Source organism: Orycteropus afer, unplaced genomic scaffold (assembly GCF_000298275.1).
Source record: "Orycteropus afer afer isolate SDZICR_OR568_19922 unplaced genomic scaffold, OryAfe1.0 scaffold00233, whole genome shotgun sequence".
NCBI classification, from domain to species: domain Eukaryota; kingdom Metazoa; phylum Chordata; class Mammalia; order Tubulidentata; family Orycteropodidae; genus Orycteropus; species Orycteropus afer.
Genome location: NW_006921820.1, coordinates 5,127,676 through 5,143,449, shown reverse-complemented (window position 1 = coordinate 5,143,449; position 15,774 = coordinate 5,127,676). Strand labels below are relative to the sequence as shown.

The following is a 15,774-nucleotide window of genomic DNA, read 5'->3' as shown; positions in this document are numbered from 1 at the left end:
TTCCATCCTTCAAAAAAGAAACCAAACCAAACTCACTGCTGTTGAGTAGTTTCTGACTCACAACGACCCCTCCTTGGGTTTCTGAGACAGTATCTCTACGGAAGTAGATTGCCCAACCTTCCTTCTGAGGAGTGGCTGGTGGGTTTGAACCTCCAGTCTTCTGGTTAGCAGTCAAGTGCCCTAGGCACTATGCTGCCAGGGCTTCTTCATTCTATCCTTAGGAGAAAAAAATAATAAAACCACAAAACAAGGGTGGAGGGTCGGGGAGAGGTCCTGTTCTGTAGTGCACTGGAAGCTGCAAACTTGGGAAAGAAGAAGAGGTCAGTCAGAAGGGGATCAGAAGCCTATGTGGCAGTAACATTAGTTGCCCAGAGGGGCCTGATTCAGTGAAACATCTGCCTCCAAGCCAGGGAAGCCATAACCAGAGACTTGAGAAACACTCTACCTCTAAAGAGGTAGGGGAGCCCTGAAAGCTGAGGTGGAACAGAGAGATGGTGCTAGGGAGAGAATGATATTTCTGAAAATTGAGGAAGGCATGGTCCACGGGTCAAACACTGCTGAGAGGCCAGTAAAACCAGGCCTGAGCAGCTGCCTGGGATTTCTCAGCATGGGCCACTGAGGACCATTTTAGGAGAGGGAGGCAGTGTAGACTGCAGTGGAGAAGGGAAGTGAGGACTGGGAGTTTAGATAGTTCTCTAGAAGTTAGGCCGAGAAGAGTAAAGAACAGTCGCTAGAAGGAGACATAAGAGACAAGGGAAGGATTTTTATTAAATTAAAAAAAAAAAAAATTTCTCTCAAAATCCCAATGAGATTTAACACACTAGGGCAGAAAGGGTTCCTTCAGGCCTTCCGTGGGCGAATAGACAGGGCACAGCAGGTGCCCCTTGGGCTAAAGCGTGGGGTGTGGTGTCTTTTCAGGGAGGGAGCCACAGTCTGCCTCAGGGAGAAGGGTTTTAAAACTGACATTGCTCAGAATCGTTGGTACTTGGTGATGAAAGAAAGCAAACAAGTAGTCAATTTTATTGTGTATAAATTCTCTACAGACAAGCAGTTGCCATCACAGTTAGAATGGTGACCTCATGTGTGTCCGACTAGAACAGCGCTCCATAAGGTTTTTCAGTATCTGATTTCCCAGAAATAGGTCTCCAGGTCTTTCTTCCAAGATGCCTCTGTGTAGACTCAAACTGCCAACCTTTCGGTTAGCAGCCAAGCCCATTAGTCACCAGTCATTTGTGGTACCCAGGAACTCCCTCTACAGGCAATGCACCCTTTATTGCCTGATACTGGGACAGACTGCTCCCACCACCCTGCCCTTTGTAGGCCTCTGATGGGATTTACTGGGAAGAGACAGGCTTGGCATCTCCAGGATGGAGGTGTGCACCTTAGCCCCATCGCATTCTAGGTAACTGGTCGGGACCAGTCCTTTACCTTCTCAGAGCCTTGTTGCCCTTTAAAACTGTTGCCAACATAGCACCCCCATGTGTCAGAGAGTAGAACTGCTCACTAGGGTTGTTTTTTGTTTTTTTTTTTTTGGTTGCAATCTTTGTGGAAGTAGTTCACCAGGCCTTTCTTTTCTAAGCCAGTGGGTGAGTTCAAACCACCAACCTTTAGGTTAGCAGCCAGTTGCTAACCATTTGCACCACCCAGGTCATAGAGTAGGTGCCCTTTGGCTCATTGTAAGTGTGGCTAATGCTTACTTCATAGAGTTATTGTGAGGATAAAATGATAACATGAAAGCACCAAGTGCCTAGCACATAGTAGAGATCCTTTTGGGATCGGGGAACAGAGAAGACAGTGACTGATTCTGCGCCCTTCCCCACACCCCTGGGAGTAGCGGAGAGGGCCCAGTGAGAGCCTGAGCTGTGGCAGGCTCCATGGTGGGGTGGGTCAGGATGGGGGGCGGGCCAGGAATGTCCTCCCCTGCCTCTGTGGGCCAGGATCACCACTTTGTGGTTTGGTTGGGGCACCATAGCTAATCTCCCCTCTTCCTCCCTGCACCCCTCACCACAGTTTTTGTCTGTCAAAACCTCACCATCACCCCAAAGGGCCCGCCTGGGCTAGCCCAGCTCCCAATGCCTGTCTGCCGGTGCCACAGGTCTAAGCCTGCGTCCTTGCTCTGCTGTCCCTATGGAATCCCCAGGTAGCACCGCCGCCTGGGCCACAGGGGGCAGTTGTCATGGGAATGCCAGGGCATGCTGAGCTGCCTCCTTAGCAACGGGACTCCCAGACAGGTTACCATGGAAACAGCATCCACTAGACAATCAGTGATGGGGAACGGTAGCAGTGGGGATGGGTTCCCTGCCCTTTCCCGAGGACTTTCCCCTTCTCCAGCGAGACGGCATTCCCCGAGCTGCCGCTGGGAGCCCCAGGATCTCTTCCAGTCACCAGTGGCTCACTTGGGGCCACCGGCTGCCTCTTCCCTCTGGAGGGAGATTCTAGGGCCTGTAGGAGTCCTTCTGTACCTAGGGGTGAGGAAGGGGCTGTCCAAGGGCTTTGTGGAGAGTCTGAGGACCAAGTCTTGGGGGCTGGATCTTTGGGGCCAGGCCTAGAACATCCCTCAGTGCTCCCACAGTGAGGAGTCAGTTCTACACCTCCTCCTAGTAAGGACCATCCAAGCTGGGTCCCAATGTCTGTGTCCTATCCTTTGTAGCCCTGGAAAGCCAACCCTCTGACCAGGACATGATATGCTTCCCCAGCACAGTTACCTCTGTCTCCTAGCTGCCCTCCCAGTTTCGGAAGGCAGATGTGAATATGGTTTAAGACAGTGTCTCCCCCTTCCTTCAGTATCCAGCTGGAGTTAATGCGGACACATCAAGGAGTCCCAGGGACCTTGGAGCCCTGGCAGCTGGGGTAGGGATAGTCTGAGTCAGGGTTTCACACCCTCCCACTCCTGCCTTTTCCCCTCTCCACCAGCAAAGTGCTCACCCACCTGCACTGTCTTCTTTAACAACAAGGTCTGACAGGCAGGGGCTGAGAAGGCCAGGCCCAGCATCCCCCTTGTGGCCTCACACTCCCATGCATACCTTTTAAACAAATCTGTGTTTGGGGTATAGGTTTGCATGCACAAGCACCCACTCGTGCCCCAACGACCCACGACCACAGCCGCCACTCTTCAGATATTGCCATCAACCTCACCCCCATCCCCAATCCCTGACCCCTAGAAAAAGGCAGTATCTGCTGGAATTTTTTTATTTAAATAAAATATACAATACGGCGCATTTACCGTTTTTTGTTTTAAAAGTGGAAGATTTGAAAATTGCTTGTGGGGGATTGGGGATGGGAGAGTAGCACAGTCTCCGTGGAGTAGGCTGGGCTGGGTCAGAGCTTCTATAAAATGTGTTGTGTGTGTGTGTGTGTGTGTGTGTATAAAGGGTGGTTAGGCCAGGCCCTGATGGCAAGAGGGGCGCCTCACACCCCTGGACTCTCGACCTCAATTCCTGTTCCCTCCTGCCTCCAGGACTCTGGGTTTGGATCAAGCTCTGTTGCCCTCTGAGCTGCCTACCAAAACCAAATTTTGTGAACATTGTGGCTTGGAGCATGGAGAATCGCTCAGATCCTATACTCCTCGACTGTTGGGATGGAGGATCGTGCATGTCTTAGGAGCTGTCTGAGCTGTTTTCACACTGGTCTTTGCTCTGAAACCTGCTGTGGCTCCCAGCTGCCTTCAGAATCAAGCCCAATCCCCTCATGCTGCCATCCAAGCCCTTCTCTCTGGTTCTCCAGCTTGTGGACTTCTTCCCAAAGCTCCTGCCTCTGCACTCAGCTCAGTAATTGCCCTTTCCACCCAATGGCCTCAGCTCTATTTCTTCCCATCTCTCAGGGTCTGGCTCAAGCTTACCACTGACCACACCCTTTCTTCAGGCCCTTAGGGAGGCCAACCCACCTCCTGAGTCCTGAGATTATAAATTCTAGAGCCCTCAGCCAAAACTCTCTGGGGCTCTCCCATGGCTCACTGGAGTGATGGGCTGGGCACATGAGGAGAAATGGGATTTCTTGAGCACCTACTACGGTATGTGCCAGGCACTGGGCTGGGCATTTCAGACACTACTTTTCTCATCTGGTCTTCATAGGTCCTTGTGAGGGTGGTACCATAATCATCCCCATTTTATAAATGAGGTAACAGATTTGGAAAAATTAAATAATTTGCCCTAGGTCACACAGAGAGGAAGTGGCAGAGCTGGGATTTGAAGCAGAGTTTGACTGCTTCCAAAATCTGGGCTTGTATTTCTGCACCCTACTGGGGGACTGCAAAACTCAGCCCCTCTCAACAGTTTTCTGAGGCTTTGTCCTCAGGCAGGTGTGGATTTAGTCAGATGAGTTGCAGCTCTGCCGCTCCTAGTTCAGTGGTTCTGGGGACATTACCTGGGCCTCGGTTTCCTCATCTGTGAAACGAGGAGAATCAAAGTACCTACCTCAGGGTCTTTGTGAAATCGAAGGGGCTGACTCTATGGCATATAACAACAACAACACAATCCGTGTAAAGTGCTAAACCAGTGCTTGGCACAGAGAAGACTCAATAAATAGGAGTTCCCCTCACAAACACATACACCCTCCACCCACTGTACAGATGGGAAAAGTGAGGGCCACAGAGGTGGGGGCATGTGCTTGGGCCCTATGGGAAAGGAGAGGCACTCCCCAGGGGCGTCTGCTTGCATGTGGTGAGAGGTAGGGATGGAACTGGATTTGAGACCAGAGTGGGGAAGGAGAGGGCCTGCTGAGGGGTTCTGGGTGGCCCTCTTCCCTGAGCTGGGAGAGAACACTTTCCCCAGAGCCTGCAGTGCCCAGGCTGCGGGCCAAGGTGGGTTGCTGGATGTGAGGTGAGCTGGGTGTCCTGGCGACACTGGGTTAAATTAGACCGCATACATGTGTGCGCACATGTGAGTTGCTATCTACATGGCTCTACAGAGTGCTACATAGCTATACATATACACATCTTACATACGTATACATAGTCATATACATATCTTGCTAGGTTTGCAGTAGAAAAAAATGCAAGGGCCTCAAGGCCCTGCTCTGTTTTGTCCCCAGGACGCAGGCATCAGGGGCTCCCCAGGAGCATACCCAAGGGCAGCCCCTTCCCTGGGGAATGAAGCGACCCCCAGCAGAATGGGGCTCCAAGTTCACAGCTAAGGGGCTAGTGGTGGTGGTCACTTAAAACGAGTGTCACAACAGGTGTGTTCCAAGAACCCCAAATATGGGTCATCTCCACCTTGCCCCAGCCCCAGAGACCCCACCCGCCTTCTCTCTGGCTTCTGCATGTGGGCCCTGAATGCTCCCCTCCCCCCTCCCTCCCTCCCTCTAGTGCTGAGTATTAAAATAGTCTATAAAAGCAAGTGACCAAAAATCTATAGCTCTAAGAATACCTGGTTATTTTCTGCTGTCTTTTGTTTTTCTGGTGTGAGTTCTGTTTTTTGTTTTTTAATGGTAATTATTGTTGTTATTGGTATATTTCCTAATCACAGTTAAACCTGAAGGAAAAAAGAAGGGAGGAAAAAGAAGAGGGAGGAGGGAGGGCCCAGCTCATAGATTGGACGGCAGTTTGGAACGCACTGGCTCAGGCCTGGCCCCAGGTTCCCTCTGGGGTGCAGCAGTCAGAGGGGGACCCCCAGAAGAGCTGGCTCTTGCCCCAAACAAAGATGGTGGGGGTGGCAAAGAACCTGAGGATGTCTTCCGAGGCAGAGTGACGTGCTGGCCAGGGATGGCACCATAGGGCCTCCCAGGAGGGCCGAGGCCCCCACTGCCCCCGCTGCCCGCCCCGGCCCTGGGGAGCAGGGGGAAGGCAGCCATGGACTCCCCAGAGGAGTGTGGGGAGGCTCTGCGTAGAGTCTGCACCCCATCCTGGGGTAGGGCTGGCTGAGAGGCTGAGATGAGCTTGAGGTCCTGGGTGAGGCGGCCTGGGGTGAGGGGTGGCGTGCCCCGACGCTGCGGGACCTGGGGTGGTGGGGGGCTAGATGCAGGTGGCAGGAGCAAGGACCCATGGGAGCCAGAGGCCTGGGGTGGGGCACTTGGGAAAGTTCTTGGGGGACCTGGGCTGTGGCCAGGGGGGCTGGGGCCTCCTCGGGGGGGAAAGGCTACAGGGGAGGTCCCTCCGGAGGCCCCTGCCATGAAGGATGGCCGCTCAGGCTGCCGTGGGGGTGTCTCTGGTGTACTCAGTGGGCCAGCAGCCAGACCTGGAGACAACTCCCCGGGAGGCTGGCCCAGCTGCCCAGGACTGGACAATGGGGACCTGGATGAGGGTGGGGGTGGCAGGAAGTGCTCCAGGAGTCCCAGGCCTCCCCGGGCCCCTGGCAGTGGCGGTGGTTGCTGAGCAGGCTGTGGGGAGCGGGCGCCAGGCTGCAGCGGGGTAAGCAGTGGAGATTCAGAAGAGGACAGGGAGCTGCCCAGTGCCTTATGGAAGTGACCAAACCCAGCTGTGGTAGTGGCAGCCGTAGTGGCAGATGGTGTGGGGGCCTGAGGGGAGCCACAGGCCCCGGGTGGTGGGGAAGAGCTAGACGAGGGCAAGAGAGGGCTCAGTCCAGCGGGGGCGGAGAATCCGGCCAGCTGTTGGATGTGGAAGGAAGATGACGAAGGTGTGTCCACCTGGGATGGACTGCTGGCAGGTGAGGCAGAGCCCAACGCAGAAGGGATCAGTGACTGTAGCCGCTTCAGGTGTCTTGGTGTTTGCCCGGCCCCGAGGTTGCCCAGCCCAGGCCCTGGGGGTGGGCGGAAGATGGCAGCGGGCAGGCGTGGGTGGTGGGTGAGGGCGATGGCCACAGAGGTGGTGGCAGCAGCAGCCTGCAGTGGAGCCTGGATGAGCGGGGTCCAGATGACAGGCGTGGGGGCAGGGGTGGCTGCAGTGGCAGCTTGGACACGGTGCGCGCAGTGGGCCATCTCACGGTCATGCTGCACAATCTGCTGGATGATCTCATTCTCCTGGTAGTTGAACACGCCAGAGTTGAGGTCATGTTGGACTTTGTGGAGGAGGATGGAATTCTTCTTGCCTGGAACACAGAACAAGAGCAGGTGGCTCAAGCCAGAGCAGAAAAGGGGACAAGAAACATGCCTCAGCCTAGGTGATCGGGAACCCTGCCCTCCTGCCACCCATTCCTCTCTCACCAATGCGATCCAGGCGGTCCAGTGCCACAGTCTCGAAGGCCCGCCGCATCATGGGGTACTCCTCCAGCACCTCATTGAAGTTGTCCACACTCAGTGAGTACAGGCGGCAATAGGTATCAGCCCTCACACTGGCTGTGCGCCGGCCCCGGGTCAGCAGGCAGATCTCTGCCAGGACATTAGGAATCAGGGAGGAATGCAGAGCTCCTCCCACTCCCCGGGGAAGATTCCCAGCAGACTCCAAAGGGCCTCCTGCCTGCTCTGTCCTGGATCCCCACGGGCTGGTCCAGAAACCTTGGCAGGCTCACAAGACCCTACCCCCAGACTGTGACCACACTGAATGTCTGCTTTCCCCACCAAATGGGGTTCCAGACTGACTTTTCCATCTCTAGGACCATCCACTTATGTTGGGCTCACTGATCCCCACCCCTAGACTGTGGCCATGCAGGCCCTCAATGCCTCTCAATCTTGGCATCCTCTAGCCCATCCCTGGGAGTGGTCCCCTCTCTTCCAGGTCCTCCTGGCTGCCTCACCGCCAAAATAGGAGCCATCAGCCAGCTTGGTCTCCTTGTTGCCCTTGGTGAGCACACTGACCACACCATGCTGGATGAAGTACATCTTCTTGCCAATGGTGCCCTCACGGATGATATAGTCCCCTGGCTGGAAGACTTCAAAGTGTAACTTGGTCAGCATGGACGTCACAAAGTTGGGGTCTGCATTGGCGAATAGCGGCATGGAAGCCACCAGCTTCCGGCAGTTGAAGTTGATGATCTCCTGCTCCCCAGATGGGGTGGAATAGAAACAGAAAGAGGGAGGTGAAGGGAGCTGCCAGACAGGAAGGCCTGGCTCCCCATCCCTGGTCGGATGGCTGCCCAGCTCACCTCGCGCAGCGGCTCACTCAGCTCACCCAGGATGCTCTCCTCATCAAACATCTTGCCCTGATAGCGGTGCTCATAGTAGTCATGGATACGCTGCCGTGTGTCGGGTGGGAGCTTATGGAAGGACATGTACTGCTCCACCTGCTTGTACTGAGTTCCAGGAGAGAATGGAGAGGGCATCACTGCCAAGCCAGCCAGCCCCACTTCCCTAGCTGGTACCACCCTAGTCTTGGCACCAAACCCTGTGGGCCTTGCTAGAAGACCTCAGTTCCTTGAGATTTGAGGTCCTCAGTGTGAGTGTGGTCACACTTTGCCTATAGCAATGGCCTGACACCCAGCTGCTTATAGTGGAGAGGCAGACTCCATCAAAGTGTCCGTCTGCATTGTGTTCAATCCTACAGAGATGGGAGGGGACAATATGGACTGTCCAAAGCCTGGGTAAAGGAGACAACAGACCTAGGGGGTCTGTCAAGTTGCCTCTGAGTGTCTGCCTTTTCTATGTTGCCCTCTGAGCCAGAGGAGGTGCCAACAACTCTGGGAAGAGCTGATTCCTAGAATGGGCAACAAATTGGCCTACTCACCAGGATTGGGCTGCAATGAGTTAGAACAACTGGAGGCCGAAGCAAGAGTGCTTGACCTATCCCCATCCATCCTATGGTATGTATCCAAACATGGCCTCAGCTGAGGCTCTGAGTAATGTTATTGAAGGGCAACTCTAGTCCATGGAGGAGGGGCTAGAGCAGGGACCTTCTAAGAGAGGTTTGGGCATAAGAGATTAGGGAACCTAAGTTCTTATGGCTCATACCCAAATAAGAACTACTGACCCTGGGAGTAAAGGGTGAGTGTAACTCCAACCCTTCCTGGATGGTAGATGGAGAGGGGGCTCCTCAAGTGCATGACTAGGGACAGGAGGACAGGAGGCATCAAGTAGGCAAGTGAGGGAGATCTCTGTAACATTAGAACAGTCAGAAATAGGGGAGCCTATTCTCAAAGCTCCAAAGAGGTGCAGACATGGTGTTACTGTTCTTAATAATGGCAACTGATGAGGGGAGGTGAAGTTTCCTAAGGTTCTTCCAGCCAAGCTGTTCTCTATCTGATCTAAGTTAGGTCAGCACTCCCCCCTTATCCTTCTAGCCAGGCGGCAGGGACTTCCTGGCTGGCTTTGGGGACAGGGGTAGTTGGAACAGCTGGAGCTGTTTTAGTGAATTCTCCTGGTAGCACATGGAAGGTGGACAAGGGTGGGAAGGTGGAGTCTGGAAGCGGGGAAGAAGTTAGAAGGTGGTGGAAGTGGTCCTGGTGCAAGATGGTAGTGGGAATGGAGGTAACATTTAAGAGAGATTTATGGGTGTATCGGTACAACTTGGAAAGCTATTAACCAAAGGATAAAATAAGGTCACCTCTCAAATGGGAAGCCACGTGCGGCTAGATTCTCTCTCTAGAATAAAATCTGATCTTCATTCCTGATCCTGGCCTCTGTCTGAGCCCTGGCCCTGGTCATACACTGAGCCCTGATCCTGGTTCTAGGCTGAGCCGTGACCCTGGTCACACACTGAGCCAGATGTATTTCTCACCTGCCTCTAGATTAAGCTCCTGTCTGACCTTTAGAACCTGACTTCTTTCTACCTTCCCTCCCCAAGCGCCTCACTCCTGACCTAGAACTCTCTCCTCTATCTAGTCTGGTTTCTTTACCACCCCAGCATACTCTTTCATTTCCCCCTTCCTCTGCTCTCTGTCCTGCTCTGCAATCTGATCCCAAGCTCTCCTCTCCTGGCATCATGGAATAAGCCTTCACTCCTGAACAGTGGCCATCACTAGGTACCTCAGCCAAGGCACTACTGGATCAGCATCTGGGGCAGGCAAGCAGCCAGGCCATTAATGAACCCAAACTGAGCCCTTCTATATGCCAGGCCCCAGGAATACAACAGAAGACAGGACAGATCTGGATCCTGCCCTCCTGGGACCATTAAACAAATGACTACATATGATCAGTTGAATAATCACAGGGGTGCAACATGTGGTGAAGAAGAATTAGAGGGTGCCATGGGGCTGTACGGTGGCGTGGGGGCTGACAAGTCAGGGAAGGCTTCACCAAGGAGGAGATGCTCAGGATGGGACGTGACGAAGTTGCCAGGTGAAAACGAGCTCCAGATTAGAGCCTGTGCCAAGGCTCCAGGGCAGGAGAGAACACGGTCAGAGAGAAGGATGGTCAGGCTAGACTAGAAAGCTCTGGCACCAAGGCACAGTTTGAAGATGGAGAAACACAGGGGCCAGATGATGCCCCTTAGATGCCAGGAATTCACCTACATCTCAAGAGCAATGTTAAGGTTCTGAAGAGTTTTAAGCAGAGGACGGATATCATTGGATTTATATTTTTTAAAAAAACTGCTCTAACTGCTGTGTGAAGAATGGAATGGAAGGTGGTTGTTATGTGCCGTCAAGTCGGACCTGACTCATAGCGACCCCTCCTTGGGTTTCCAAGGTGGTATCACTATGGAAATAGATTGCCCAATCTTCCTTCCGAGGAGTGGCTGGTGGGTTTGAACCTCCAGCCTTCTGGCTAGCAGTCAGGTGCCTTAGGCACTACGCCACCAGAGCTCCCGGAGTGGAAGGTGGCAGAGTGGAATCTCCTTAGCTAATAAGCATTGAATAGCTTACTAGGTACTAACTCAGGCCTAAGAATTTGATGTGTATTTATTCAATGCTCACAAACCTGACATTACTACTCTATTGTTGTTGCTGTTGTTATGTGCCGTCGAGTCGGCCCCGACTCATAGCGACCCCTCCTTGGGTTTCCGAGGCAGTATCACTACGGAAGTAGGATTGCCCAACCTTCCTTCTGAGGAGTGGCTATTATCCCCATGTTTATCTGCTGCTCTCAAGCCTACTCTGACTCATGGTGCCTCCATGTGCATCAGAGTAGAACTGTGCTCCACAGGGTTTTCAATGGCTGATTTTTGGAAGTAGATCACCAGGCCTTTCTTCCAAGGCATCTTGGGTAGATACAAATTGCCAACCTTTGGGCTAGTGGCTGAGCATGTTAACCATGTGCACCACCCAGAGATGCCATCTACATCTTACAGATGAGGAAATGAGACACAGAGATGTGAAGTGATAAGCCCACACTCCCATTGCTCCTCAGTGAATTAGAACCCAGGCAGTCTGACTCCAGGCAACACTCTCAAGCACTGTGGCATTCGAAAGTTAGGAAGCTGTTGTAAAGAACTGAGAGAGAAGTTGGGGACTAGAGCAGAGGCTGGCTGGCTGGAGAGAATGGAGAAGAAGTTGTGAGGTAGACATGTATGACAGAATTTGACAATTACTGTTGGGGGATAGAATAAATTGATAGGGGTCAGAGATGACTCTCGGGTTTCTAGCTTGGACGACTGTATTACTGTCCATTAACTGAGATGGGGAGAGTGCAAGTTTGGAATGGAAGGGAAAGATGATTGTTTTAATTTTGAATATGATGAGGTTGAGGTGGCCAGGGAGGCATCAAATAGACAATGTAGAGCTGAAAAGAGGTGGGGCTAATTATATAAATTTGGCCCCACTGCATAGAGATGGACATAAAAAATATGTGAGGTGGGTCAGGGGGATCATAAAACAATAGCACTTAGAAGACAGTGTAGACAGAGGAGAAGAGAGGTTAGGCTCCACCCAGCAGGGTGTCCACATGTAATGACTGAGAAGTCAGCAAAGTAGATTAAAAGGACTAGCTAGAGAGAGGCATCTGTGACTGGTGTGAGCAGTTAATGTGCTCAGCTGCTAATCTAAAGGTTGGAGGTTCTAGACACCCAGAGGTGCCTTGAAAGAAAGACCTATGATTTACTTACAAAAAATCAGCCACTGAAAACCATATGGGCACAGTTCTCCTATGACATACATGGGGTTGTTATGAGTTGGAATCAATCTGACAGCAACTGAGTTACTGGAGCCAGAGAGGCAGAAGGAAAACTGGGAGAGTATGTATTTCCATAAAGATTTACTGCCTCAGAAACCCAAAGGGGGTCGCTATGAGTCAGAATCGACTCAATGGCAGTGAGTTTGGTTTTGTTTTTTTTTTTTAACAGAAGGGTCAAGAAGAAGCACTGTGGCTCAGTGGCTAAAGTGCTCATCTGCTAAACAAAAGGTCAGTGGTTCAAACCCATCAGCCACTCAGAGGGAGAAAGATGTGGCAGTTTGCTTCCATAAAGATTTACGGCATCGGAAACCAATGGAGCAGTTCTACTCTGCCCTATAGGGTTACTATAAGTCGGAATCGACTCAAAGGCAATAGGTTTGCTTTGGTTTGATATGGGGCAAGGACATCAAGGGGGAAGTCAAGACAGTTAGTTTCCGTCAAGTTGGCCCTTGATTCATGACAACCCTGTGCATAACAGAACAAAATGCTGCCTGGTCCCGTGTCATCCCCACAATTGGCTATGGATCAAAACCATCGTGATCCACTGGCTGATTTGCAGAAGTAGACTGCCAGGTCTTTCTTCCCAGTGGAAAAGCTCCACCAAAACCTGTGTAGCATCCTAGCAACACTCAAGCTTCCAATGCTGGGTATGTGCTGGTGAAGCATGAGTTGCATTGGCTGAGAGTCAAACCCAAGTCTCCCACACAAAAGGCAAGAATTCTACCACTGAACCACCACTGGCCCCATGAGAAGTCAAGAAGGGAGTGTTAATCTATTAAGACTGCTGAGAGGTTGAGCAAGATGAGAGCCAAAAGGTTCCACACAGGGCATTGGGGATCTCAGATTTAAGGGGTTGAGATACAGAAGTGGGTACAGCAAGTGCAAAGTATTCTTTTTTTTTCCCCCAAGGAATTTGCCCATGAAGAGGAGGCAGACAACAGAAAAGACAGCAGGCAAAGCAGGATAATGGTGGAAGAGCAGATGTTTCTAAGAAGGGAGAGTGAGCAAATTTAAATGCTGATAGAAGGGCCAGTGGGGAAGGAGAGGCTGGAGGCTGGTGGGGCTCATGGAAAAGGTGAGGTCCCTGAGAAGGGGACACAGGATGAGAGATCCAGAGGGTCAGTCAGGAGTGACAGGCCCACAGTTACACAAGTAGAGAGCAGAGAGGTGCAGATAAAAGATATTTCTAGTTTAAGGCCAGGGAGTTGAAGCAGTTCTCATCCAAGGGGTGTCTCCCTCTTGTTTCTCTGTCCCCTACACTGAGGGTCCTGAGCACAGCCCCTTAACAGCCCCTTCTTGGGAAGGACCAATGGGTAAGTTCTCCTGAGTGCCTTGGGGGATCATGGCTCTCCAACCTACCTTTTCCTGGTACTGGCGCCTAGAGGAGTCCAGGGACTGGATGAGGGCGGTGGCATGGCCGATGAACATGGCGTAGCAGGTGGCACCCACGATCATGCTAAGCATGGTGAGCCAGACGTCCGACATGCCCACAGGGGCCTGCCGCCCATATCCGATGCACAGCATGTGGCTCATGGCCTTGAAGAGGGCGTAGGAGTACTGCTTTCCCCAGGAGTTGTTCTGTGGACAGATGTAAGGGTGGACAGACACATAAGGGGAGCTGAATGGGTTTGGGCCAATGAGAGGGCAGGCAGGCCCTTCTCACAGGCACCTGAAACATTCCCCACCTCCTCCCATGCCATCCACCTAACTCCTTCCCAGTGGCTGAGCCTATAGCTCAAGGCCTTGCTGGAGGTGGAGAGTCATGGGTGATGATGGGTTGGGAAGCTGGAGCTGGCAACCTGTGGTGACAGAGTGAAGCTTCTACTTGGGCCTTTCTCTTCTAATGGGGGTAGGAAGTAGCCTGGAAACCCAGCAAAGGCAAGGGTGGGAGCCAATTTAGCCCGTGTCTGACCTCTCAGCTTCCATGGGGCAGCCTGGAGCTCTCCAGAGCAGTAGAAAGCTCCATGTTGAGCTACCCTGATGTCCTTCTGTTGCTGAAATAGCTCTACCACCACCCCTAAGCTACCGCTAAGTGAAGCCCATTTCCCCACTGACCTCAATTACAAAACCAGATATGCTTCCCCTGGGGGGACAGGCTCTGGCAGACGAGCTGCAAACACTGTCCTCATTCTGGGTGAGCAAAAGTTGAAGCAAGGAGGTTGAGCTAACTCCCTCTCCTTCAGAAACTCTGCTCCCATCTCACCCAGGGCTGAGGCCGTTAGTTATATTTCCACCCCCTCCAGAGTGGACAGCCAGAGACACACAATGCGTGCATGTGGGGTGCAGGGAGGAAGGGAGCGTGGCTCCTGGCTATTTATGTTTCCACTTCCAGTCGCTGTCTCAGGGAAGGCTCAGGAGGGCCATATCTTGAATTTAGTGCAAGCTCCAGCCTGTTATTCTCACACAGGAAACCATCCCTGACAGGGGGCTGCTGCCAGTCTCTCTGCTCACAGGGCAGATGCATTAGCAACAATGTGGGAATTTACCCAGCACCCACAGAATGCTCCCCAGAGCCCCATGCACCACCAGGCCTTTTCCACAACAGGAGGAAGGCGAAGAGTGCTTCTCAGTTTACTGAGTCCATGCCATGTTCAAGATCACTCAGCACATTCTGGACCAAACCCAGCTAGTATCTCAGGTCCGATGACTCTCAGTCCAGATTAGGGTGGAGGTTCAAGGGGTTGGGGTAGGGGGGAGTAGGGTGTGGGGACTCAGTCCAGGGGACTGGCCAGCCCCAGGCTACCTCCAGCCCTGCTTCCTGCTTCCCCACAGAGCCTCTGGGGACTGGGAAATTCAATCCATATGGCAGATTCATTTACACTTAGCTCATCAAAAGGCTGTTTTGTAAAGGCCTGTTTGATGCTGAAAGATGCCTCAGGGTCTCTTTCACCTCTTTCAAAGATGATTTTTCCTCCCCTAGGGCCCCAGGGATCTCTCTTCAGACCAAACCCTACAGACTGTGAGGGAGGATGAGGGGAGGCAGGGGTCAGCCAGATCGAGGAAGGCTCCCTTGGTCCTCCTCCTGCTGCAGAGTGGCTGGGGGGACACTGCCCTGTGGCTTCCCAGCCCTACTTCCAACTTCCCTCACCCACAGGGTGTGAGGTGTGGGGAGGACATCAGGCTCCATACTGCCCAGCCTCCCAGCGAGGACCCCATAGTAGCCAGGTCCTGTGTGTGTATGGTGGGGAGGCTGTAAGGACAGCCCAGCTCTGCAGCTGGAGCAGTAAGTGGCTAGACCCAGAAACTTCATGTGCTGCAGTGTCCCTCACAGGTTTCTGTTCTCTGGGTTCCACTTTTAAGGGTTGGGCTGCTTCTAGAAGGCAGAAGCAGAGGGCAGAATCCACCAGCCCAGCTTTGCCACACACCTGATATACCCTGAAGAGGCCCAGGTCTTAGTTTCCATAGACAAAATCAGGGCCAAATATGGGGGCTCCCAACTCCTATGGAGGTGAAGGCCACAGATAAGAACTCTTCTGTGAATGGATGCTTGGACTTGCAGCAAAGGTTGGAAATATACTGGGTAGAGTGCACACCCCTGGGCACCAGGTTGGCACTTTGGGGTCCTACGCCTGGGACTCTGGAGCTGCAAGTGGTTGACTCACTCTGCCCCTTTAGGCCTCAGGCCCCACCTCTCCCACCTGACCCTGGTTCTCCACAGCACTGATTGCAGCCCAAGGGCATGCTGGGCAGGGACACTTACCACCATGTTGTTGATGGACACCCAGCAGTCGTCAGGGAAATCCTGCAGCATAGGCACCAGGAACTGCAGGCAACCATCCCAATGGCACAGCAGAAGCATCATCCCAATGAGGTTCACGATGCGCACCACAGCACTGGCCAGGTCATAGGTCATGTGGAAGATCTGTCAGCAGAGGCAAGAGGGGTGATCTAGATAGGTGGACG

General features: G+C 52.8%; 1 protein-coding gene across 1 annotated transcript in view; it reads right to left on the bottom strand.

The window, feature by feature from the left end:
* Window positions 1–5,520: 5,520 nt before the first annotated feature.
* Window positions 5,521–15,774, bottom strand: part of HCN4 (hyperpolarization activated cyclic nucleotide gated potassium channel 4) — a 58,042-nt gene continuing 47,788 nt past the window's right edge. Inside the window, exons 3-8 of the mRNA XM_007948991.2 lie at window positions 15,572–15,733; window positions 13,231–13,449; window positions 7,974–8,120; window positions 7,626–7,866; window positions 7,096–7,260; window positions 5,521–6,980 (exon numbers count right to left, since the gene is read on the bottom strand). Of these exons, the coding sequence (XP_007947182.1) occupies window positions 5,521–6,980; window positions 7,096–7,260; window positions 7,626–7,866; window positions 7,974–8,120; window positions 13,231–13,449; window positions 15,572–15,733 (2,394 nt within the window). The remainder of the gene's footprint in view (window positions 6,981–7,095; window positions 7,261–7,625; window positions 7,867–7,973; window positions 8,121–13,230; window positions 13,450–15,571; window positions 15,734–15,774) is intronic.